The sequence below is a fragment of the Schistocerca piceifrons genome, chromosome 1, assembly GCF_021461385.2.
Source record: "Schistocerca piceifrons isolate TAMUIC-IGC-003096 chromosome 1, iqSchPice1.1, whole genome shotgun sequence".
Lineage (NCBI taxonomy): Eukaryota > Metazoa > Arthropoda > Insecta > Orthoptera > Acrididae > Schistocerca > Schistocerca piceifrons.
This window is the reverse complement of record NC_060138.1, coordinates 481,329,968-481,357,358: the sequence shown is the minus strand read 5'-3', so window position 1 is coordinate 481,357,358 and position 27,391 is coordinate 481,329,968. Positions and strand designations below refer to the sequence as shown.

Here is a 27,391-nt window from a genome sequence, read left to right as displayed (position 1 = left end):
AAAAAACAAATCCTTAAATTCCCACAATAATTCTTCCATATGCTCTCTTTCTCCCCCTTTCAAATGCCTAATTTTGTGATGCAATACAGTTCTATCAGCAGTTAGTGGTTGATTGCTTTGCCTACCTCTCGAACACCAGTCTTCGTCATCTGGTACATCCAAATTTGCTACTAAAACTCCTTTTCTCAAACTTGCATCTACAGTGCTAAAATTATCCACGTTCACGGGAACTACTTGTCCGTCATTCCCCTCCTGTATGCGTACAATACTACATTTCACAAAACAACCCAATCGAGCCAAAACTTCATTGTCCTCCAATGGTTCAATAACACACATTGTACCCACAGGTAGATTCGACTCCACACTTACCCAAAGCGACTTCCCGGTGCCACCAGACACACACTCGTGCGAATTAAGCCTTAATGCTAATGTATGTGGATCAGTTGCTTTATTCATTATGTTGAATGCCCCCCACGACAGCTCTGCATCGACAACAGTTTCCCCTAGCTGAAATAACATTCCATAAAGTTCCACAGTTCATTGTCCAAGGTCAATTTTGGCATGATGTTGATGCAAGAAATCTCCTGCTAGGATCATGTCATAGCCCTCGCTTACCCATGGTACTACCTCCATGCATGCATCAAATCGGACTATCCCTAAGTGAAAGTCAACTGTCACTGACCTCAAAGGTGTGACCTCCTTATCCCCCACTTCACGCAACCTATAACGTGGTGGGTCTAACTTCCTTCATCCCATTAAACTCTTAGTAGCTACTGACACTTGCGCCCCTGTGTCCAACAAAATCTTACAAGTTTTAGTTCCTATGGATCCTACCACTGAACATTCCTCCTCTGCAAACATATTTGTAAAATTGAAATTAAACGGGAACTCTCCCTTAGGTGAGTCTTGTGCCCCCTCTGCCATTTAATGATTGTCCACCTCTACTAACTCCACTCCTCCATCCTCCTCTACGCTACTGATTTCCACCCCATCGTCTATTCCTCAGTGACTGGGTACATTGCCTCTGCACATGTCCCGTATGACCACACATATAACATTTTATACCCGCTGTAAACGCTGTTTGTCTATCACATACCCCTGTTACTACATCTATTTCCTCACATTGGTTGCCAGCTGAATGGCCGAATACAAATCTTTCGGAGCCCCTTCAAGCACTTTCCATGGTATATGTGCCGGTAACCCCCTCAAAAATACGTCAAGTGCCCTTTGCTCGGCCTCCTGCAACAGAACACCATTCGCTTCATCGCTATGACCCAACTCATAAATGTACTCGTTAATTTCTCTTATCCTGTCCACACACCGAGCGAGGTGGCGCAGTGGTTAGCACACTGGACTCGCATTTGGGAGGACGACGGTTCAATCCCGTCTCTGGCCATCCTGATTTAGGTTTTCCGTGATTTCCCTAAATCGCTTCAGGCAAATGCCGGAATGGTTCCTTTGAAAGGGCACGGCCGATTTCCTTCCCCATCCTTCCCTCACCCGAGCTTGCGCTCTGTCTCTAATGACCTCGTTGTCGATGGGACGTTAAACACTAATATCCTCCTCCTCCTCCTATCCTGTCCACAAATTTCTCTACCATCTCCCCCTATCTCCTCGTCATTGTACTCAAACTCTCCCTAAAGTACTGAGTGCTATTCTCTTTCTTGTACCTTTGTAAAAGCCCCTCCTTCAACTGTTTAAACTGTCCCACCTTCCTTAAGGCCTCAGAAAACCTTACACATGTCTTCGCTTCATCTGTTAATCTAATCTTGGCTACACGTAACAACTGTTCATCAGACCAACCATTCATCACAGCTGAAGTTTCCGTGTCCTCCACAAACAAATGCACATCCTCAGATGCCTTGCCAGAAAATGGAATAATCAAACTTGGGGCAGCTGGATCAATCTCCTGCTGCGGCACCTTAGGCAACAACGACTGATCAGATGCGGGTTTCCCGCTCACTCCTAGATGTTAATTCACTCCTCAATTGCATATTGTCCACTGTCAATTGTGCTACCTTTTCCAACAAAAATCCATATTGCTTCTGGTTCTGACACACATCATGTTCCTGACTCTGTCATTGAGTTGCTTTCGTTCCCCGTTAATCCCAAAACAAAACAATTAAGTACAAAAATGCTGAGGACACCATTTCGCTGTCTGCGAAATGGCTTGGTGCAGAATGGCTGCTTCAGTGACCCATGCAGCGCACTGCTGTGTCACAGCCTTGTACGGCATCGGAGTTGCGGTGACGTCAGGATGCGCCTGCAGCCGACTCAGTGGTCTTTGTCCCTGCCGCCTGAGCACCACTTACCGGGAAGCTGTATGGCAGCCCAGCGGCATGCTCCCTCGCTGGCCTGGCTAAGATCGCGGCAACAACAAGCACCCACGATCCAGCAGCTGTATCTGTGGCCCTCGCCCTGGATGTCTCCAGTGCATGTTGGGAGCCAAGACGGCTACCCGCGGTAGCGTGCAGTGGAGTGGCCCACCGCTGGCTGGCTACGGACCCCGCGTCAGCTTCAGAGGATCGAACCAGTGCCCCGCCGTGGACTGGAACGTTGGCGCCCCATCTGCTGCTGTGCATAGCCAGTGGTGTGACACGCTCCACTGTTCACAAGAGATGCCACACTTGAATGCTTTGTTAGTGTACCGGCACCTATTTTTATGTGCTGTGCACCTCTGTTTTGCTAAACGCACCACTCTGTGTCACGTACTCATAACACTTAGGTTGACCAGTGGGCCCCTTCTGCCTGTGACTTGCGCCACGCAAACCACTGCGTGTACTTTTCCTGGCGGTTCTACACCCCTGTGGCCTCTATTTTACTTCTCACTGTAAACAGGCCCACACCTGGCTGTAACTTGCACACTCAGAAATATTGCACCAAAACTGACTTTTCCTATCCCAAACGTTAGTGCTGCAACACTGCTTTCCCTGTAAGCAGCATAAATCTTCAGTGCCATGAATTTTAAAACACCAAACAGTTCTGCCATCTAGGTTACTGATGCATCCACCATACAAGCACCAGTAATTTTCCCACATTCAAACTCAGTTGGTTCTCATATAATGCACTCACAACTACACAGAACACTGTTGTGACTACAACTGATACTTTCAACACATTGAGGACGTTACACAGATGTCGTTTGTGGTCAAATACAACAGTGGAACTTGCAGAATTGCTAGCACTTGCATTTATGTTAAAGCATACATTTCTCTTGGTGTTTCCATACTTTTTCCAAGCCCTGTATGTGCAAACATCCTTGAGTTATGAATCGTGTGGCCATTGTTTCTATATTTAACAATGATTCACTGAATCAATCATCACAAAGTATTCAAGGTTTATCAGTAGAACACATGCACTCTTTGGTCCATAGACTTATCATTAGAGGCTTTTAATATTTTGCAAGCGGTATTGTATCAGTTGATTTGTTGGTGTCAGTCTAAATACTCTGGGCCATGAATAAGTTGTGCTAATTAAACACTAACTTTTAATTTGATTTAGAATAGTTTTAGATTAGAGCAGACTCCTACTTTAAATTTTCACTGGCCTTACATAAGATAGATAGAGAGAGAGAGAGAGAGAGAGAGAGAGAGAGAGAGAGAGAGTGTGTGTGTGTGTGTGTGTGTGTGTGTGTGTGTGTGTGTGTGTGTGTGAATTAGCAGAGGGAAATCGTGATTTTGGACTTCCAGTATATGCTTTCCAATTTTGTGATTAATGTACTACTAAACAAATTTTGCACATGAGTTCCATTTATGTTTCTCTGCTGCACTCATTAATAGTTATTTATCTTTTCTTTCATTTGAATGTACAATTGTGTAAGGCCACCATTCTCAAATATGCAATTTATTTTCAATAAACATTTACTTGATTTAACCTACAATTATCTTGTTTTGACAACATTATTAATTCCATGGGATTGATCCATGCAGTATACTTATTTTTAAATTATTTTGCTAAACTGCCTATTAATTTATAATGATCTAGAGGAGAGTTCTCTAATAAATGCAAGAGTTTTAGAGCACTGGTGTATGGCCAACTCTGGCAACACTGAAGAAAATCTTATTAGTAGTGTAGGTCGCACCCTAATAACAGGCTTTAAAACCACTAGCTCCCTCGTCAATACCTTTGTGGTTCTCTCCTTCTTACCTGCAGTTGTTGTTTGCTGCAACACAGAAATCCAGGATCCATTTAACTTGAGCCCCCCCACCTTTTTTTTAATTATCATCATGTTTGTGAATTTTTATGTTTTCCCCGAATAAGCTCTACTACACAGCACGAACCTGCATGTCTGAGAATGTTATTGTGTCTTCAGTCTCACACAGCACATGCTCGGCCATGGCTGATTCTTCCCCCTGTGCCAGACTGAAATACTGTGTATGTTTGATGATCCTGATACTGATGGATTGCTGTTCAATCCAACTGGATTTTTCCATTTGTATGCAGATCCCTGAAATTATAAGAGCCTCTTGTTCTTTGCTGATCTGAGACATTCTCTGACCTCCTTGTACAGTCTGTAAACTGGTTTTATGTCATGTTTGCACAATATAAGGCTGATTCTGTCCACGGTCCTGAAGATTTATGGCAAGAAGGATGTGTACAACATTTCTTCTTCTGACATGTCAACTTTGTCAATTATGGGTTTCATGACACTCCTTATGCAACTGGTAGATCACCCACTGCTCCCCAGAATACACTCCAGGTGTTGCAGCTTACGTCTGAAGCACAGTAACAACCATTCAAGATCATGAGCACTCAGAAAAATCATTGACCAAGTGTCAGGCAAAGATTCCCAGAAAAAAGTCAAGAAGCAGAATGTCAACAAGTGGCCACAAAAGCTTCAACTATCTTGCAATATGCCTCATTGGAAAGGAGATTTCAATTTTTTACTGATTCCCTGACTAATGATGAAAGAAGGAGGCCCATTTGCTGTCCACAAAAATATAAGCGATAAACTGCAGGTTTTCAAATTCTAGTTTAAAGGCATCTCACGAAAATAAAAATTATTTTGTAGAGGTCTTTGTCACTAGTTTACACACCAATATGGTGAAGTAGTAACACTATTCATATAACATGAGCAAGATATGTTCTACCAACATGCCATGAAGGGCAATTTAAAGCTTAGGCAGTGTGCAAATTGTCACTTTACAGCAAAAAGGGGTTGTCAGCACAGGAACTGCATACACCAGTGAATAATTCTAGCATTCAAACCATGTTGTGAGCCAGAAAACATTAAGCAGCTACAGCATGGCCACACAACCTGAAAACTACAAAAACCTGGAAATATCAGGGAACTGTAAAGTCCCAGGAAAAAAAAAAATCAAGGTTTTTTTTCTCAATTGCTGAAATTTTAGTTCACAGCTTTAAAAACTATGCACTTGTTATGATATACAGATCTCATATGAAAGGCACTAAAATGATTGAACTGCACTACTAGGAGCAAGTGTTAGAAATGGGGTTCACATTACACGGCTCACTAAGACAGGTTTTACTGAGTAGCAGATGAAAATATTCTGTACATGTGAGCCTTGCAACCACTTGAAATCATTAAAATTTCCTTTGCCAAAGGAAATTTAATTTTTCGATCCAAATTTGGTGGCATTTAAATAAGCAAAAGCAACCACTCATTTACACTTATGCCTTCAGCTTCTGGTTGGGAACTAATAACTTTCTGGAATTCAGGCTGATAATGTTACGCATAAATTTAAGGAGTTTTTTTTCACTAACCAGAATACAAGAAGAAATGTCCATGAACAAACTAAAGAAAAGTGGACTGGATCTTCACTGAATCACACTTTTAAGCTCATCTGGGTAAGAGGAGTTTCCTTTGGTTTGATTTACTTCCATACCTCCTCATGGGAACACATTATTGCAACAGGTGTTTTCTGTGAATCAGACTGCACCACGCAACATTAGAAAGAAAAATACTAATTGATCAAAGGCACATTGCTATTATTTCTTCTGGAGGGATACAAAATGTTTAAATGATGAAACAATTGATACAGGCAGTGAAAAACTGCTCATTCTCGATATATGGATTCATGGGAAAAGGAGAAAAAAAAGAGAACAATAGGAAAATATAGAGCATCAAAAAGAGATCTGCTGAAGAAATTAAACTTCTTACAATGGAAAAGTTAAAATTATTAGCAGAAACTAAAAGGGAAGAGAGACTTATTGAAGAAAAAATACAAGATCTTAAAAAGCAGTGTTATGTAAAACTTTCTTCCTTAGAGTTTTGTATATTTCAGACTTTGCAGAATTTTTTGTAATTTCAAAATAGAATTCAAGTTTTTCTTTAAGCTGAGAAGATTGTATACACATAATATAGTTATATGTGTGTTAATGTGACTAGTATATTGCTCCATTGAATATTTGTTTGAGTAACAGTAAAATATAAGAAACTACACTTTCCATATCACCAAATGAATCAATTTGTTAAATACTAGTTCACAACAAAACTTCCAGAAAGTGAGTAAATTCTGGATTTGCATTAAATTGTAGGTATTTTGCCAGTAATACGTCATTAGTTAAACTTAAAATTTATATGTAAATCATTATCTCACCATTTGCACACAATGAATAAAAAAGTGATATTTTCAATTTTTATCACAATTTCTGATTTTCAAACCAGTTAATTTAATCTTATTTTAGGTACTGATTTAAAATGTGAGTGCTTCATATCTGGAACATTCCTTGTCTCATAAGTTATGCTTTATTCAGTGTACTGAAGTTCATTTCATCATTTGGTGGTACAACGAAATATCAGTCTGCCCAAGTATGTTAGGTATTTTCAGTTATGCATTAACATACAAAATCAGTAATCATTAAAAAGAAAAGAAAAAGAAAATACCGAATATTTAAAGCATGCTCAACATTCAGTTTCAATCCCTAAAAGGACTATTTGGGCAAAATATAATAAAATTCTGGAAAAGTTCTGGGGCAAAAAAAATATATATATATATATATATATATATATATATATATATATATATATATATATATATATATATATATTTAAGTGGCTACCCTGGTCTATTGTGGTCAACCTCATCAGCTGATGACAAAATTATGCCTCATATGTTCCACATGGAATATACAACAGAACTAAGTATGGCCTTTTGGAAGCACCTAGGAAGGCCTTGTCGATATAGACGATAGTCCATAATCGCTACTACAAGGTGAATTTGACACATAGGCATCCAGTACGAACAACAGTACAAACACTCCAATAGTCTGGTGTATGTAGACGGTGAGCAAAGGACCACCTGGAACGCACTCTGCATCGATAGTATCAGGCTCTTTGTACCAATCGATGGAGGATTATACATAACCAGACGATTGTTATACAAGACTGTGAAAGTGACCAGGTGCCAATGCATGTCCTAGGCAAGGATCAAGCAGTGATGTCAGACAGTCATGTTTTGGGCTGGTATCATGTATGAATGTCAGATGCCTCTCATCGCTACAGAGGCTAATTTGAGGGCTGTGAAGTATATGGATGGGATATTCTAACTTATTGTCAGCTCTCAAGGCACCATTTAAGCAACTGGTCAGTCTTCCAAGGCGAAAATGCACGCACGTGCAGATGCACTGACGCACACAGGACGCACGCCATGCGCAGGCCTGTGCCCACACGCACCACATGCTGTGGTGCACGGACACGAAGCCGTGGCATGATCGCAACCCTAATACACTTGGGCTTGAGAACACCGTGACGCCAGGTTGTTATACCATTATACATCCAGCAAGTGAATACCTTCCCCCAGCAAGTGAATACCTTCCCCCAGCAAGCACAAATCAACTTAATGGAATGGCTTGTGGTAACTGCTGATATTAATTTGACTGAACATACTCATGACTAGTTAAAAGCTGCATTGGTTGATATAGGAAACCATCTCACTCACTGGATAACCTCAAGAGGGCTGTCTTTGAAGAATAGGATGGAAGATCCAAGCACATTCATTCAAGGCATGAGAGGGAGCAACATGGTATTAAATGTAACTCAGCAGCAGATTTTAATTTCACAGATCAGCACTTTCAAAAAGAATGCCTCTATTTAAGTTAGTGTGTGTTTTCGTTTCATAGTATTGTTAGTCTTTTAGTTCTGTAATGTTTATCCTTTTATTTCTTTTTTTCCCTGTATTTAAGCTCACACATGTTTGAAGGATACAGACAGGAAAAAACCTTTTTTGAGCAGTTCAATGAAAGGTCTACTAAAAATATGAGGAATATATTTGCAGTGACTTGTTCCAATAACAAGTTGATTTTGCTCAAAAAGCCTCGTAAAACCTGAGAAAATGAATCCAAATACGGAGTTAAAGTCAACAGTAGGAACTGTATTTGTGTATGCTGCAGAATGGGAGAAAGTTGCAAGATTATTGGTGTGAAGAAATGCCTGTGTTTGCATACTGCATTCAAATTACCTGTATTAATATTAGTTTTCTTGTTTTGATTAATAATTAATTGTTTTAATAACTTTTTGTTTTAATTTAATACAAGGAAGGTATCTATAATCTCACAAAATACGATAACCTCTATCATCACAGCTCTCCTGGTACATTACAACTGTGTGAACACTAGGACAACTTTTAACATCTACCTTACCTAGCTAACATTCTATCACGTGCACTATCACTGTGTGCCTGACAGACAAAACATAAAACTTCACACGTCAGCATGCTTCAACAATGCGCCATTTGAGTTTCTAGTTAAGGACACACATTCCATTAAATGAAATTCCAGACTGGTTTTAAAACCCACAACAGCAAGCGGCGAATAAGGTAATAGAAATTATCATCAAAAGACCTGCACCATCAGTTTCCTCTTGTAGTTTGGAACTTGGGTATTTAAACACAGAAAATGCAATTTAGTAATCTCATCAGTTTAATGATATAAATTACAAGATTACTAGAAGTGATTCAATAAATATCTTTTTACTGATTTATTAATTAAATTAATGGCACTTTTTCTGATAAACTATTTCAACTCATATAAAAATTTCTGCAGTCTCACAAAATAAACTATTCACAAACAAAACTTAGAAAAACAAAATAAATATAACTTTAACAAAATTCAACATGTTAATACTGTGATGCCCTGAAGTTTCAATATAAATCTGAGGCATGTTGTAACTGCTAAAACAAACTTAATACCATATCCCACATACTTTTAACACCTTTCTACAACACCCAGTAATAAAAAGATAAAACACATTTGACCAAATTGTACTATGTTTACTCAACCAGCACTTTCATGAGAAAAATTGTGTAATGTTACACTTCTGAACATGAGAACAACAGTAAATATATATTTATCTCTACTCTCAATGAACATCAATTAAGAACCAGTCTTAATGCTATCTCAGTTGTGAAGATTTAACAGTGTGCATTTCTGAAGTTCTCAACACACAGTTTGCACTTTCATCACTTGCTGATGTGCCAACACCATTTTCACAAACTGAACTGTTTGCCTGACTATTGTCATTGTTCACTTGCCAACTCTGATTTTGTTCCACTTCTGCAACAACCACCACAAAGAGTTCCTTTTCTTTACACTCCAGCTGTTGCTGCAAGTACAGCAATATTTCTGGTGCCTGTTACAAACACAAATGAGAACATCTTAAATAAGATTTGATTCAAAAGGTTGCAGAAAAGAACAAAGCAAAATACATGTTGAAGGAGGGGGGAAAAGTAGTAATTTTCAACTGAAAACAGGTGAGAAATAAAAACTGAAAGCTACACCTCACAGTCACACTGATAAATTTGCTTATGCGTTCTTTGTACTATATCCTCCAACAAATCAATATTATGAAGGAAAAAAAATCTTTACCCTATAGGGTGTTTTAAGAAGAAGTGATGGATTGTGGCTGTACTGAAGCAACAGTATTGGCAATTATCTCAGTTCGTTTAGAGGAACTCAAATAAAATCTAAGTCTTTAATAATGCACAAAAAGTTCTGGTTGAGAATAACGAATTATTTTAGGAATAAAGAAACAACTCACCAAAAGACAGAAGCACTGCACTATCGACAGATGCAAGAACAAAATGTACAGAGCTTTGCGTTGCTAGCTTTCAGAATGAAATTCCCTTCTTGAGCTGAGAAAACACACACACACACACACACACACACACACACACACACACACACACCTGCACACCTGTCTCCCTGTATTGTGCTCATTTGACTGCCAGCTCTTTCATGGTCAGCGAGTGTACACACACTCACTCACATGCATACGCCACTCACAGTGGGCCAAGGAAGAGCTGGCAGTCGAATGAGCGTGTTTATATATGTGTGTTTGAGGCATGTTTCTCCTACAGCTTGAGAAAGGAAAATCTAAATCCAGAGAGACAAATCATGACTCTGACATCAATGTCTCAGCTACTGAAAATCCATAATGTTTTGTGGGTTGGAACTGTATGACTTGAGCTTCCATTTGGATAGTTTCCAGATTTGCTAATGAGTGTATTTCAATAAATTTCCAAAATACAGTAGTAAATACAGCTTACTCAAGGCCACTGGGAGGGGGGGGGGGGGGGGGAGGAGATATAACGGAAGAGATTGCTTGGTTGCATAATTAATGGCAGCCAATATAATGTGACTAGCGATAATTCTTTTCTGATCACGTCTTGCAGAAGGTTCTTACTGTTGGCTCTCCACTCCAAGTCCGGCTTATGAAACTTCAACTACAGTAGGCTGGATAAATAAATTTTCATATAGTATGTAAGTGTATTACAAAAAGATACATTGATCTTTCAGTGTGCAAGCAGCTAACAATTTTAAAACTCTTACTGAAAGAACCAAATCAACAACCTCAATGAAAGCAAAAAGTGTAAATTTATCTACCATACTCTTGTCATCAAATGACACTTGGCTATGAAATGTATTACTGGTATTAAACATCAGAAGACTAATAAAAACTGTAAATGAATTTAATGTCTTTAATACAGAAATGACCTCATATGGAAAGGGAGCTCTGACACAATTCATGAAAATTTGTAAGGCTGGGCAAAATTATCAGTGTATTACAGGAACAGAACAATAAATTCTTGTTCGCATTGTACTTAGAGGTCTCGGTTTTGATAGTCAATATACAGCAGAATAATTAAGATTTAAACAAAAATGTGGCACCATTTGGAATTCTCTGGTGGAAAAGAAACATTGGTTGTAAAGAAGATGAATGGATACAAGCTTTTCTTTATGATACAACTGTAAAGTGAGCAGGGAAAAAAACACTTTGCAAATATGTACTGACTGCAAAAAAGGACTAGGAGGCATGTAATAGGTGATTTCTATTTTCTTAATACCTTTCCAATAAGCTGAGGACACTCAAGTTTAGAATCCAAGTTGTAGTAGCTTCCTTGTATCTCTCTTATAGCCACCCAGTGACGGCGACGGAGTGGGAGTAACACAAATCCCAGTTTGTAGTCACTTGGCACATTTAGTATAAAACCAAGAATGTTATGAAGATTTAAACACTTAGGATCCCTGGGAAAAAAAGAAAATTGTCACATAATGATACTTCTCTAAATACCCATTACACTGTCCATGAAAAAAAAAAAAAAAAAAAAAAAGCTCTGAGCACTATGGGACGTAACTGCTGAGGTCATCAGTTCCCTAGAACTTAGAACTACTTAAACCTAACTAACCTAAGGACATCACACACATCCATGCCCGAGGCAGGATTCGAACCTGCGACCGTAGCGGTCGCGCGGTTCCAGACTGTAGCGCCTAGAACCGCTCGGCCACTCAGGCCAGCCACTATCCATACAGTTTTGCACATTTGTGTTATGCAGATGACAGCAGTAAATACTTATTTTTACTTGACATTATAGCGTATCACCATTAAACTTTATGAAAATGATAGTTCCTTTCTTTATCAACACCGTCAACAATAGTGATGTTCACTTTATTTCATTTTTAATCAAATTCCGGACAGATACATGAAAAGGGACTGAAATCAGACTTCAATGTTCTGGCGTAACGACAAGCGCTGGCACAAAGATCAAGAACGAAACACAAGAGAAGGTTGTGACATGACATCAACTAATAGTATGCTAACAAGGGCCGCACCACGACAGGAGCAGCCTGAATCCGAAGAGAATATAAGCACTGCTCCTGCCAGCCTCGGTCAGACAGTGGAAGAATGGATAGCAGATCTGTACTGGAAGACGTGCACTAGAAGAGCCGTGATTTGTGATCCATATGACCTTTTGTGATTAAAGTGCATGAAATTTTGTATATAGCAAGGGACATTAATTATTTGCATGTTACCAATTGCTTGCCACCCAAAAAGTTAGGTATTGTAACTCTACCTTATTGTAATAAAAACATTAATATGATCTGCTTGAATAGTTGTTTAGTTATCCGAGAAAGCATCATCCTAGGCACCCTGTAAGACACAAGTGGGCAGGACACCATATCAAACATGGCAATGTATGTAGGTGAAAGACTGCCACCTCTTTTTTAAAGGAATATGTATCAATTCCGTACATGAATACAGAACATTTTATATGTATGTTTCTTTCATACCTGCTGGATGAAACAACTTAACCTTGTGAGCACTTCAGTTTATTTTTATCAATTTTTCCTCATTTCCCTAAGGCAAAAACAACAATGCTGAAAAGATTGAATAGTATGAAACAGTATCTTTATAGTAGATGCCTAATGATGGACACTTCGTGTTGATTTCTCTTTTTCCCCTGCATTCACTTACTTTGTACATACTCAGTATAGGGTTTTCTATACATGTTTTCTTTAATGTTTGGAGCATAGGTTGCAGTACCTGTAAATAACTGCTATTCCCACCTCCACGTTCAACAGACTGAATAATTCACTGGAGCTAAATGATACTTTATGCAATAGTACCACTTTCTACCTCCCCCCACCCTTTTCTTTCATTTCTACTCAGACATCCCTTAATTTATTAACTCTGGAAACAACTCATGCCAGTAAAAATTCTCTTTCAAACAGTCAGAAATGGGCCCATTGCGAGACAGGCATAGGGGGGAGGAGTGCGAGACGGGAATGGGGAGGGGTTAAGAGAAGGCGGGAGAAGAGAGAGATGGGAGGGGAGGGAAAAGGGGAGGTGGAGAGGGGAAAGCAATGGGGGGGGTGGGTGGGAAGGGAGAGAGGGGGAAGCAATGGGGGGGGTGGGGGTGGGAAGTGAGAGAGGGGGAAGCAATGGGGGGGGGGTGGGAAGTGAGAGAGGGGGAAGCAATGGGGGGGGGTGGGTGGGAAGGGAGAGAGGGCGAAGCGGTGGGAGACGGGGGGGGGGGGGCCAAGCGGTGGGAGACGGGGGGGGGGGTCGAAGCGGTGGGAGACGGGGGGGGGGGGGGGGCGAAGCGGTGGGTGACGGGGGGGGGGGCGAAGCGGTGGGAGACGGGGGGGGGCGAAGCGGTGGGAGACGGGGGGGGGCGAAGCGGTGGGAGATGGGGGGAGTGGCGAAGCGGTGGGTGACGGGGGGGGGGGGGGGGCGAAGCGGTGGGAGACGGGGGGGGGGCGAAGCGGTGGTAGACGGGGGGGGGGGGCGAAGCGGTGGGAGACGGGGGGGGGGGGGGTCGAGGCGGTGGGTGACGGGGGGGGGGGCGAAGCGGTGGGAGACGGGGGGGGGGCGAAGCGGTGGTAGACGGGGGGGGGGGCGAAGCGGTGGGAGACGGGGGGGGGGGGCGAAGCGGTGGGAGACGGGGGGGGTCGAGGCGGTGGGAGACGGGGGGGGGGGGCGAAGCGGTGGGAGACGGGGGGGGGGGGCGAAGCGGTGGGAGACGGGGGGGGGGTGGCGAAGCGGTGGGAGACGGGCGGGGGGGCGAAGCGGTGGGAGACGGGCGGGGGGTGAAGCGGTGGGAGACGGGCGGGGGGGCGAAGCGGTGGGAGACGGGCGGGGGGGCGAAGCGGTGGGAGACGGGCGGGGGGGCGAAGCGGTGGGAGACGGGCGGGGGGGCGAAGCGGTGGGAGACGGGGGGGGGGGGGGGCGAAGCGGTGGTGACGGGGGGGGGCGAAGCGGTGGGAGACGGGGGGGGTCGAGGCGGTGGGAGACGGGGGGGGGGCGAAGCGGTGGGAGACGGGGGGGCGTGGCGAAGCGGTGGGAGACGGGGGGGGGGGGGGGTGGCGAAGCGGTGGGAGACGGGGGGGGCGAAGCGGTGGGAGACGGGGGGGGGCGAAGCGGTGGGAGACGGGGGGGGGCGAAGCGGTGGGAGACGGGGGGGGGCGAAGCGGTGGGAGACGGGGGGGGGGGGCGAAGCGGTGGGAGACGGGGGGGGGGCGAAGCGGTGGGAGACGGGGGGGCGAAGCGGTGGGAGACGGGGGGGGGGGCGAAGCGGTGGGAGACGGGGGGGGGGGCGAAGCGGTGGGAGACGGGGGGGGGGGGCGAAGCGGTGGGAGACGGGGGGGGCCGAAGCGGTGGGAGACGGGGGGGGGCCGAAGCGGTGGGAGACGGGGGGGGGGGCGAAGCGGTGGGAGACGGGGGGGGGGGCGAAGCGGTGGGAGATGGGGGGGGGGCGAAGCGGTGGGAGACGGGGGGGGGGCGAAGCGGCGGGAGACGGGGGGGGGGGGGAAGCGGTGGGAGACGGGGGGGGGAAGCGGTGGGAGACGGGGGGGTGGAAGCGGTGGGAGACGGGGGGGGGGGAAGCGGTGGGAGACGGGGGGGGAAGCGATGGGAGACGGGGGGGAAGCGATGGGAGACGGGGGGGAAGCGATGGGAGACGGGGGGGAAGCGATGGGAGACGGGGGGGAAGCGATGGGGGGAGATGGGAAGGGCGACAAGGGGAAGCGATGGGGGGAGATGGGAAGGGCGACAAGGGGAAGTGATGGGGGGAGATGGGAAGGGAGGCAGGGGGAAGCGATGGGGAGGGGATTTGGGAAGGCAGAGAGTGGGAAGCGATGGGAAGGGAGATGGGATGGTGGAGAGAGGGAAGCGATGGGGGAGAGAGATGAGATGGTGGAGGGGTGGAGGATGTGGGGTGGTGGGAAGAGAGATGAGATGGGAGAGGGGAGGAGGGGGGGGGAGATGGGATTGCGGAGAGGAGTGAGGAGGTGGGGAGGGGGGGGAGAGGGGGCGGGAGAGATGGGGAAAGAGCTCACGAGAGACAGATAAAAATTGGCTACTTCCATGCTGAATGGGCAGTAAACACAATGCATATTATTGAGCAGATTTTGTTGTTTCTCCCTCATCCTATCTTGTTTAAAATTTTTCAGTCTTCTGGCTTTGTCAAATTAAAGTAAAATATAGTTTTTGATGATTACCTCCAATTTCCAATTTGAAATGCCACAAAGAACAGCAACACTTTATACAGGGTGTTACAAAACGGTACGGCTAAACTTTCAGGAAACATTCCTCACACACAAATAAAGAAAAGATGTTATGTGGACATGTGTCCGGAAACACTTAATTTCCATGTTAGAGCTCATTTAAGTTTCGTCAGTATGTACTGTACTTCCTCGATTCACCGCCAGTTGGCCCAATTGAAAGAAGGTAATGTTGACTTCGGTGCTTGTGTTGACATGCGACTCATTGCTCTACAGTACTAGCATCAAGCACATCAGTACGTAGCATCAACAGGTTAGTGTTCATCACGAACATGGTTTTGCAGTCAGTGCAATGTTTACAAATGCGGAATTGGCAGATGCCCATTTGATGTATGGATTAGCACGGGGCAACAGCCGTGGCGCAATACGTTTGTATCGAGACAGATTTCCAGAATGAAGATGTCCCGACAGGAAGACGTTCAAAGCAATTGATCGGCGTCTTAGGGAGCACGGAACATTCCAGCCTATGACTCGCGACTGTTGAAGACCTAGAACGACGAGGACACCTGCAATGGACGAGGTAAAATTGTAAATTTTCACAACCAACATGTGTGGGCTGATGAGAATCCGCACGCAATTGTGCAATCACGTCATCAACACAGATTTTCTGTGAACGTTTGGGCAGGCATTGTTGGTGATGTCTTGATTGGGCCCCATGTTCTTCCACCTATGCTCAATGGAGCACGTTATCATGATTTCATATGGGATACTCTACCTGTGCTGCTAGAACATGTGCCTTTACAAGTACGACACAACATGTGGTTCATGCACAGTGCAGCTCCTGCACATTTCAGTCGAAGTGTTCGTACGCTTTTCAACAACAGATTCGGTGACTGATGGATTGGTAGAGACGGACCAATTCCATGGCCTCCACGCTCTCATGACCCCAACCCTCTTGACTTTCATTTATGGGGGCATTTGAAAGCTCTTGTCTACGCAACCTCGGTACGAAATGTAGAGACTCTTCGTGCTCGTATTGTGGACGGCTGTGATACAATACGCCATTCTCCAGGGCTGCATAAGCGCATCAGGAATTCCATGCGACGCAGGGTGGACGCATGTATCCTCGCTAACGGAGGACATTTTGAACATTTCCTGTAACAAAGTGTTTGAAGTCATGCTGGTACGTTCTGTTGCTGTGTGTTTCCATTCCATGATTAATGTGATTTGAAGAGAAGTAATAAAATGAGCTCTAAAAAGGGAAAGTAAACGTTTCCGGACACATGTCCACATAACATATTTTCTTTCTTTGTGTGTGAGGAATGTTTCCTGAAAGTTTGGCCATACCCTTTTGTAACACCCTGTATAATGTTGTCACCATGAGAAACTTAGTTATTTTCCTTTCCTCTTTCATCGCATAAATGTACTTCTATTTCCAAAAGCAAATTTTTGTGAGTGTGTTTGATCATGGTACTGTTGCCATTTACCAACAAGAAAATCTGACTGATGAATTAATTCCCCCCGACACAGTTTAAAGTGAGAATTACAAAGATAGCCTTGCTTTTTAAAACGTCCTAATTTCTTCACTTCACTTCACTTCACTTCACTTCACTTCACTTCCTTTCCGTAAGGATATATCACAGAACTCACAAGTAATTTGGGGATGCTAACTATCTTAGCTGGATGAGGTTGAGTACCAATTATAACTCTCAGAAGAGAGGATTATGGAAACTACAGAGAAAGTAAACAAGGATGGAAACACTGAGATCTGAATCTCTTCACTTCTGAGTAACTGTCCAAATTTTATCATTGCAAGCTAGTCCTACGCTACCATAACTATAACTGATTGTTAGTATACTTTACATAAGCTGCCTGTAGTGGCTGCTTCTATCTACACAGACAGTGGCCAGTATTTTACATCTAGTTCTGGCAATAGACACATCCAAAAGTGAAAAATGTAATCTTAACTTTTGGAATTATTATTTTCTTCTTCAAGGGGGAAAGACAAATAGGCTGGATAATATTTGAAAGGAGAGGTGGATCACTCGTACTCCAAGATGAGAAGGGCACCACCTGTTGCAAGGATGAAGGGGAACAATAAAAGGGATCCTGCCTTAGGGAGTAGAAGGTCAAGCAAAGTATATTGGTAAGCACTAGCTTTCATCCAGAGATGATAAAAGGAAAGAGAAAGAGAGATTGAAATTGAAATCCATCTCCATGCCCACACTCAATCCTCGAGTGTATAGCCTGACCATTTGTCAGAGAGTTTAATAAGGTTTGTTCCTAGTTTTCTTGTTTGTTATATGGGCTTTCTTATTTCTGTCTGGTGAGGGCACATTTAAAAACTTCACACCAAAATGTAGGAAACACACTAAAACCTAAACAAGCTTATAAAGTCTGCATGGGAGTATTCTAGTGCCCCGTACTGTGGTTGGGTGAATCACAGTCCAGATGAAAATGATCACTATTACTAGCAACAAATGCCACAGAATAGTGTGTGTAAGAATTCCAAGATCACTATTACTAGCAACAAATGCCACAGAATAGTGTGTGTAAGAATTCCAAGATATTTTTCAATATGAATGAATAGTTATATTATTTTAGTTGCATTACCACAGAGAAGAACTTTCTAGGAGAAAACAGAGTTGAAGTATGCACAATCAACAGGCAACCTTGTCATCAAATTAATGCTTAAAGCTACTTTTAAGTATGAAACATGGTAAACTGAACTTTATTAGTTTGTCCATATATTGAAATAATTTCATATTGCTATCCAACTAAACCTCAAGGAATTTTGCACACCATGTTTCACTTAGTATGTGACTGCCAATGAATCTTTCTGGCATAAATAGGTCACTTATTTGTTTGAAATAGCACAACACAAATCTTTCTGAGTTTTAAGTCTTAAACTGCTTGCTCTGAACTAGTCACAGGACTGCTCACTATCACCTTGCTGTGTCTGGAACCATTGCATTTGGGCTCTAGACCGGTATGCTTGCGCCATCAGTGTAAACAAATCCCACCCCTTGAAGAGGAATGCTACTAATGCCATGACATTTTCGTTTTTGAAGTCATTTTCATGCTCCACACAATCAAAGGTGTTGTTAGCAGGACAACACAACATGTCAGCACAATAATATTTGTTATCTCGTTCTCCAAGGACTTTATTTGTGAAGAATCTTTTCTGACAGCCAAATTGTGAAAAGCAATACTGTAAAAAATGTGTCAGTATTCTACAGTAGCCAATTTTCTCAAAAGTCTCTCTCTTGAAAAAGTGAAGGTTGGAGATGCAGCAAAACCAAGTTGTCGAAAATCTAATGGAAATGTCAGAAAGTGAAGTATTTAGTTATAAGAAGGTCATAATAGTTTCTGAACACATACATACTAATGGCAAACAGTTTAGTAGTAAAGAGTTATCCTCATAAAAAAATGACTATTTTACATTTCATTCTATTAATTGTAATGAATCATTATTCAGTTTAAATTACTTACTTCCTCTTGTCAAACCAGATTGCTTCACAGCCTTTCTTTTGAAGTGCTGCCATTATTACATTTATGTCATAATTCCCAAGTCCAAGGAATGACTTGTGAGGATTTATCCAGTCATTAGGAGACAAAGAGTAACAAATAGTGTCTAATTCAGCTTTGCTGAATGCATTACATTCTTGGAAGAGATTGTTGAGGGCATGTAAAGCACACATTTCTTTAACCTGGAATAAAGAATCATCTTTTCACAACAATAAGTTTAATATATTAGATGCACGCTATTTCTAAAAACTATACTAATTTAATGAAAAGGATAGTTGTTAGTCACCATATAGCGGAGATGCAGAGTCACAGATACACACAACAAACAGGACTGTCTGAAAGTGAGCTTTCTGCCAACAAGGCCTTTTTTCGAAATTAGACAAAGGACACACACACACACACACACACACACACACACACACACACACACAGATATGGGAGGTCAATAGGTACCGTTTCAGATATATCTGTTTACTTTGAAAAAGTATGAAGTGGGGAGTGACTCGCTTGTGAATACAGTTTCATTTAATAATATCTCTGGATCAACAAGGGGTTGTGTCATCTACTGTAAGCATATTCGTAAGCTAAAATATGGCAGAAACAGGATTTTCTTTTCTTTTTTAATTTGAAAATCCATGTATGTGTACCATTATATCAAGTAAAATAATCCTCAAATATTTTAAATACAATTCATTCATGAGATCCATCCTACGGTTTCTTTGCTGCAAGCGTGTTTTAGTAGCATTAAGTGCAACTTCTCTTATTATTCGTTAAATTTTGTTTGTTACAATCTTGGGTTTTGTTCATTATAAAATAACATTCACTGCTGTCAGTCACATTTTGTCTTTATTTTCTGCATGAAATATTTTGGGAAATAATTCATATTATCAAGTGTGTTTCTCATATATTATGAGATTTCTCAGGTGTGATGTTTGCGATGTGTGGGCTGCTTCATTATTATGTAACTATAGCATTTTTTCTTGTCATCTTAAGTAGAAATTTACATAGTTCACAGTATACATTAAAACCAGAAACAGAGGTAAGCAAATGATCACAAAGGGCAAATGTTGGTAGATACATCAACTGTACGATGATCCTAGCAACATATGAATAGCTTGTAAGTCAGTGGTGACATTGCTGGGGCTGGAGTGGTGCATTTTGCACTTTCACTGCCAAGTTCAATCTTCCTGTAAAACTGACAGAATCTTGGAAAGGCGTTTCCTGTAGGAATGTGTCTTATGATTTTTCCTGTGCTTTTATGTCATCTGTGTGAGCTCTGAATTTGTTGATTTTGCACTTATGACATTGGTGGGGATTTGCTTACCCCCTTCCTCTCTGCCTTGCTGAACAACATCAAACCTTGTGGAAAGAAGTACAGAAGTTTTTCAGTTTATTCAAGTAAGGTTTGATCTATACATGTTTCATTGTGAAAGCATGAGTACTCTGAAATCTGATGTTTTTAATGAGTTTTCTAATAGTCTGTCGTTGCAGCAGTATGGTGTCAGACTCGTCAGAATGTTGACAATATTTTTTGTGTGGTACATAGTTCTGCTTCCAGCTAGCATGACACTGGGCATCACAGTAACACATTAAATGTGATGGCCACTCATCCTTGTATTGTTGTATTGTTAGTCACCATATAGCAGAGATGCAGAGTCACAGATACACACAAAAAATGTATTGCTTGTAGCAATACATTTTCACCCTGGTGGGTGGATCAACAATTGGTATCGCATCTTTGAAACCTCTATGAACAGATTCTTAAATACATGAGTTCCTAGACCTGGATTTTGACTTGTAAGTAAGTGTTATTGTGTGTGGCTGTTTAGGATAATTCTGGCTTTGTTCATTGATATGGATTTGAGTTCATGTAACTTTTAGACATAATGTTCACTTTCTACTGTGTTTTACCCATCGACTTGGTATCACAGCATTGACCTACATAATTTGTGTCAGACTATGACAAAACAGTAATGAGGAATTCAAATCTTTACATGTTATTAACACATCATGGACATGAAATTCATTGAATTGTGGCAGCAGATGCTGATACTGTGACAGGAAATTCAGAGTGTGTGATTTGTTGTAGAAAGGGTTGAATGGCCTGTGGAAGTGGATACCCCTACAGCATAATGGACTGTCCATAGCATCAACACTGCTGATCCATAAATCAGCATTGTCAGCACCTACTATTTCGGCATCTGACAGTTCAAATGAAACCACAAGTACTCCAACAACTTTTGTTATTTTACAAGGCTAATAATATTGCTGATGTTCATGTTCATTCTGCTGCCCAACTCACTGAAGGTACACTATCACCCTCACCACATCTGGATGTGGAAATGGAGGGAAAGTCAAAGAAAAGTCAAAGTCCCAGTCCCGGTCCAGAAAAAAATCATTGTATTCTAGAATCAAATCTCCCACCAGAATGGATCATTATTTCCTGTACAGGGCAAATGGGTATTATAATGTAATGCAACTTATACAGGTATGTGTGATACGTCACAGTCACATTGGATCTGTCACTCTCTCAATGAATGTTACCTTCAATAAATCTTGCAAATATACGGTCACCTTTCTTGGTAGTTCTTGTGGTCCAACTAATCCGTCCCACATCCATGCACAAACTACTGCTTCTTATGGACTTCATTCCCTGGCAGAATGATGCTGTAAGGAAGTATTAACTGTTCCAAGCTACTAAACGAATTAGACTATTTCATACAAACTCTTCTGTATTTTAACTCTTCAACTCAGTAATAGACAAAAACCCAAATCAGGTAGCTCACAAAAAGCTTTTTAAATCATCATCTACATAACATGTACATCTGACTCTCAACTCATGTATAAAAGAAGTCCGTAATCATGTCCTCCATTTGCTTGGCATGCCCGTTGACATTGTCAGTGACCTTCTTTCTCCTAGGAGTTCAGGATATCATTAAGTCTTTGCCCCAAAGCATAAATGGGCCCATATAGCAAGTGTCTTCTCCTACCTCATGTCATGGCTTGCCACTGTCCTTTGCTGCTACTGTTCATGTGCCATCTGCACAAACCACAGATCAGAGCATGCACAGTGGATCCATCTCACTTACTTACTACTTAGTAAGTTATTAGACATCATGATCACCTTAAGCTGTCCCAAAGGCTCATAGTGGAAAAGGATACTCCTTAGATTGCCACGTTACACTACATCTCCATGTGGTATGTCTGCCGTGACTACTGCGGTCATGGCAGTCTAAAGCTAAACTATGTGCCATAAAAATAATATTGCTGCCCTCTCCTCATACGTTTCCATATTGCTGGAGTAGCAGGATATTAGCGGCTGTCTTTGTTTTTACCTACAATTTCCTGCAGGTATCTCTGTACTTTTATGACGTGTTGTCTGTGAGGAAGGGGGTGCTTTTGTGCTATGTTCTTCTAATGTTAGAGCAATATCTTGTTGCCTTCCTGTTGAACCAGAGGTAAATTTAGCTTTAAGCGTGGATAATGTAACATGTACTATCTTGTTAGTACATTAGCAGGTGCAGGTATCTGTGCTAGTCTTTGAAGTATTCAGCTGTGTAGCAACATTAACCTTGGATACCAGTTTTGTCAAAGCCGTGACAAATGAGGCCATACATATGGGATGCTGCATAGGTTTTAACATTCATTTTGCTTTGCTGCAAGAGATTTTTCTGGCAGAAGTGCCTGAATTTTATTCTGTGTGTTATACACTTTTCATTCAATTTAATTAGACAGATAAAAAATCAACTCACCAAGTAGCGGCAGAACACACACAATTAGGCACTTACATAATTAGGCAAACTTTTGGAGCCAGTTGCTCCTTCTTCAGGCAGAAGGGTTGAAGGGGAAGGAAGAGTGGTGAAGGAAAAGGACTGGAGAGGTCTAGGAAAAGGGGCAGATTTTAGGAAAGTCACCCAGAACCACAAGTCAGGGTAGACTTACTGGACGGGATAAGAAGGAAAGACCCCTGTTCCTATACCTCTCCAGTCCTTTTCCTTCATCCCTCTTCCTTCCCCTTCAACTCTTCTGCCTTAAAAAAGGAGCCACTGGCTCCAAAAGCTTGCCTAATTATAAACTTCTTTTATGTGTATGTTTTGCTGCTGCTTGGTGGGAAGATTTTTTATCTATTTAATTAAATTACAGTACTGGCCATTAAAATTGCTACACCAAGAAGAAATGCAGATGATACACCGGTATTCATTGGACAAATATATTATACTAGAACTGACGTGTGATTACATTTTCACGCAATTTGAGTGGATAGATCCTGAGAAATCAGTATCCAGAACAACCACCTCTGGCCGTAACAATGGCCTTGATACGCCTGGGCATCGAGTCAAACAGAGCTTGGATGGCGTGTACAGGTACAGCTGCCCATGCAGCTTCAACATGATACCACAGTTCATCAACAGTAGTGACTGGCGTATTGTGACGAGCCAGTTGCTCGGCCACCATTGAACAGACGCTTTCAATTGGTGAGAGATCTGGAGAACGTACTGGCCAGGGCAGCAGTCTAACATTTTCTGTATCCAGAAAGGCCTGTACAGGACTGGCAACATGCGGTCGTGCATTATCCTGCTGAAATGTTGGGTTTTGCAGGGATCGAATGAAGGGTAGAGCCACGGATCGTAACACATCTTAAATGTAATGTCCACTGTTCAAAGTGCCGTCAATGCAAACAAGAGGTGACCGAGACGTGTAACCAATGGCACCCCATACCATCACGCCGGGTGATATTCCAGTATGGCGATGACGAATACACACTTCCAATGTGTGTTCAGTGCGATGTCACCAAACAGGGATGTTACCATCATGATGCTGTAAACAGAACCTGGAATTATCTGAAAAAATGACGTTTTGCCACTTGTGCACCCAGGTTCGTCGTTAAGTACACCATCGCAGGCACTCCTGTCCGCGATGCAGTGTCAAGGGTAACCGCAGCCATGGTCTCCAAGCTGATAGTCCATGCTGCTGCAAACGTTGTTGAACTGTTTGTGCAGATGGTTTTTGTCTTGCAAACATTGAGATGTGGCTGCACGATCTGTTACAGGCATGCGGATAAGATGCCTGTCATCTTGACTGGCCGTTGGGATCCAGCACGGCGTTCCGTATTACCCTCCTGAACCCACCGATTCTATATACTGCTAATGGTCATTGGATCTCGACCAATGCAAGCAGCAATGTCGCAATACGATAAACCGCAATCGTGATAGGCTACAATCCGACCTTTATCAAAGTCGGAAACGTGATGGTACGCATTTCTCCTCCTTACATGAGGCATCACAACAACGTTTCACCAGGCAACGCCGGTCAACTGCCTGCTGTTTGTGTATGAGAAATTGGTTGGAAACTTTCCTCATGTCAGCACGTTGTAGGTGTTGCCACCGGCGCCAACCTAGTGTAAATGCTCTGAAAACCTCATCATTTGCATATCACAGCATCTTCTTCCTGTCTGTCAAATTTCATGTCTGTAGCGCATCATCTTCGTAGTGTAGCAATTTTAATGACCAGTAGTGTATTTTGTCAAAAACTGATTGTTTTTGTTGTTGCACTTTCCATCCAGTATTCTAAATGGACTACTCATCCAGACAGTTAACACATTTTGGTGTTGACGTGTATGGAAAATTCATCTCATTCTTATAATCCACATTTACTGCAGGAAAGTCTACCATACAATGAACAGTGTACACAAATCTCTAGAATTTAAAATGCCTCATTAGATTTGGTAAATACGTTTTCACAGCTTTCAAGGTATCCACTAGTCATGAAGCTCTCCGAATGTAAAAAAGGAAGGGGAGAGATCTTCTGTAAGGTAACTACTTCTCTATCTGTGATAAACTGATTGCAGTACAATTGTGCCCTCTAACAATTATTTGGTTTTATTTTATTGGAGTCTCTCTTGGTACGTTGTGAGGTAATAACCCTTAAAATTCATACAAGCTGTAAAGAGTGTATGAAGGTTGATCACTGTGTTCCATAGAATTACTACAAGACGATAACGAAATGCACATCAGTTCCAGCAGGTCGCTGGGTAGCTCTACCAGCTTAATAGAACTGGCGTGTGGCAGGTGGGCCCAGAGGTTGCCCACTTTCTTTTATCAGAGGATTGTGATGTGTTGGGTATTAAGCTGATATGCCTATTCTGTGGACACACAATGCTTCGCCATCACACTGCATACTGGTCACTAACATGTCCAAAGCTTACACACCAGCCCCTGGCTCTAGATCCAAAATTCTCAAAAAACTGAACTCAATCACCAAGATTGAAACTTCAATAGCCCATACAGTGAAAGATGAACCCTAACAGTGGAAGTTGGTTTGGTACAGCTGCTTCTTGTGCCTACCATGCCCAAAAATGTGACACAAATTTTTACACAACTCTATGGCACAATGCCCCAGGGTTGCTGATGGCACACAGAAGGTACATGTACCTTACACAATTGTACAGATGGAGTGAAGAGTTACCTCATTAGAACAAATGTCTTATGGAATACTGGTGGAAAGAATCGAATAAACACAACAGGGATGTGGACAGTATCAATAATAAAACACTGTACACAGAGTCCACATGGTCAACAAAACCTTATGGTGTGTTTATGCCCCAAACTCGCTGCTTGCTGGCATGGACCAGTGATGAATCAAACCCACCGAGTCTTATTGGCGTATTTAACCTGTACCAACAACTGATGTTACACTGTTTGCTACTATCCTCATCAGACAAAATGATCAAAGTGATTAATGTTTCCAGGTGTGACCATTGCCGCTAGTCCTGAAACTTGAGCAGTGGTAGGCTACTTCACTGGCAGTATCATTTTTTTATATAACTGCACACTGTTAATGTGGATTCTTCCACACCATACATCTACATCTCTGCCAACATCCATACTCTGCAAACCATTGTGAAGAGGACGGCAGAGGGTACTTTGCACTGAACTAGTTATTAGAGCTTTTTTCCATTCCTTTCACATACGAAACATGTGATCATTGGTACTGCTCTTCTTTGTATACATTCAATATCTGCTGATACTCCTATTTGGTAAAGATCCCACACACTTGAGCAATACTCTAGGATGGGTCACATGGTTGTTCTCTAGGCAATTTCCTCTGCAGACTGACTGCATTTTCCAGGTTCCATTTTCCAAGTATACTGTCAATGAAACCATCATACACAGAAAGTAATGTTGGTTATGACCTTATAAGGCACTTTCCAGAGTGAGAACAAAAAGTGACGACTTTGAACAGGCTCTTACTTCAGCCATTTTTGCATGCACAGCTATCAGACCTAAGGCACACACGTCACCACAAGTACTTCTCAATGGATATGATTAGATGTGATAACTTTTGGAAATTAGTTTCTGTTTCATCTATTTTATAGTTTTTTTGTTTTTTTTTGTTTTGTTTAATACAACATCAGCACAAAAATCTACAAGCGGCAGTTTTAGTACATGAAGTAGATAGTAGATGCAGAGGAAAGCTAATGAAATATTAGCTCAGAGTGAGGAGGCCTATGAATTGCTCTTTCTCTGAAGTTACGTCAATAACGTAGTGCAATGTAATGATCAGATATGGGCATATTAGTGTGAGTGTGGTCAGTGTACTGCAGCACCGCTGATGGCAGATGAGCGCAAGATGTTGTCACTGTAATAATTCAACAAGGCCAGTGCAATGTTGCGAAGCAGGTTAGCTTCTAGAAACAGTGAATCCAGTGGTACTGTCGACTAGTACAGTAAGGGGCAAGGCACATTTCCACACTGGCAGTGCCAGTAGTATTTTAAGATATGAGACTAGTAATGGCACATATGCACAACAAGTGTGGCACTGCCGACTATAAATACTGGCAATTTTTGTAACAGAATTATTCTGAGTCTTGCAGCCAAACCAGGACAAACAGCCTGTGCTGGATGAGGACGCCACATCACCACATGGACCTGCCAGCAGAGATCACAGGTTCAAAGCCAGGGCAGGACAACAGCTCTGCGCACGAGTCCCTCCCCAGACTTAGCACTGGCCGCAATAGGTCATATACAGCAGAGCGGCCGACTCATACCCAGGGAGTGGTGGGTTGCATCCTGTACACATCAGTTGCCATCTGCCACTGGCTGACAAATGTCTCAGGATAGTGGACATCACCCACCGTGATGCCATGGGACAATGCCAGTGGCCACTGTGGCTACAGCAGCATCGAGTTTGCATACCACTGGCACAGATTCCACACAGTCAGCTTACATAAAAGGCCACTGGCACAGTAAAACAAGACCACCGGCGTGGTGTCGTACCATGTCAGCAACATGGAGTGTGCGGGCAGCCAGCCTAGCAGAATTCAGCGGCCAGTCAGCCACCGAGCCAGTGTATCAAGCAGCACAGATGCATCAATAAAAGAACTTGTTACATTTGCAGCTGCCATTCTCTGGAGCCTCCTGAACCCCCACCTCGCCTCCAGCACCCACTCATAACATCCTGGCTCACAGATGCCCCACCCTGCACCAGGAAGCACTATAGTCTGGCAGCAGAATTTGGTGCATCATCTTCACACAGCATGGCATCTAGACCATGATCCATGGTGTCAGTATGGTAAAATAAATGATCAATTATTTTGTTATGGAAGAGAGGCATGACTGTCATT

At 42.5% G+C, this 27,391-nt stretch overlaps 1 protein-coding gene across 5 annotated transcripts in view; it reads right to left on the bottom strand.

Moving 5' to 3' along the window:
• Window positions 1–8,936: 8,936 nt before the first annotated feature.
• LOC124795093 (josephin-1) overlaps window positions 8,937–27,391 on the bottom strand; it is a 58,172-nt gene continuing 39,717 nt past the window's right edge. For all 5 annotated transcript variants that reach the window (XM_047258954.1, XM_047258929.1, XM_047258936.1 and 2 more), the window contains 3 exons: window positions 18,733–18,950; window positions 11,304–11,484; window positions 8,937–9,589 (listed from right to left, as the gene is read on the bottom strand). In XM_047258954.1, coding sequence (XP_047114910.1) covers window positions 9,353–9,589; window positions 11,304–11,484; window positions 18,733–18,950 — 636 coding nt within the window. In that variant the 3' untranslated portion in view covers window positions 8,937–9,352. The remainder of the gene's footprint in view (window positions 9,590–11,303; window positions 11,485–18,732; window positions 18,951–27,391) is intronic.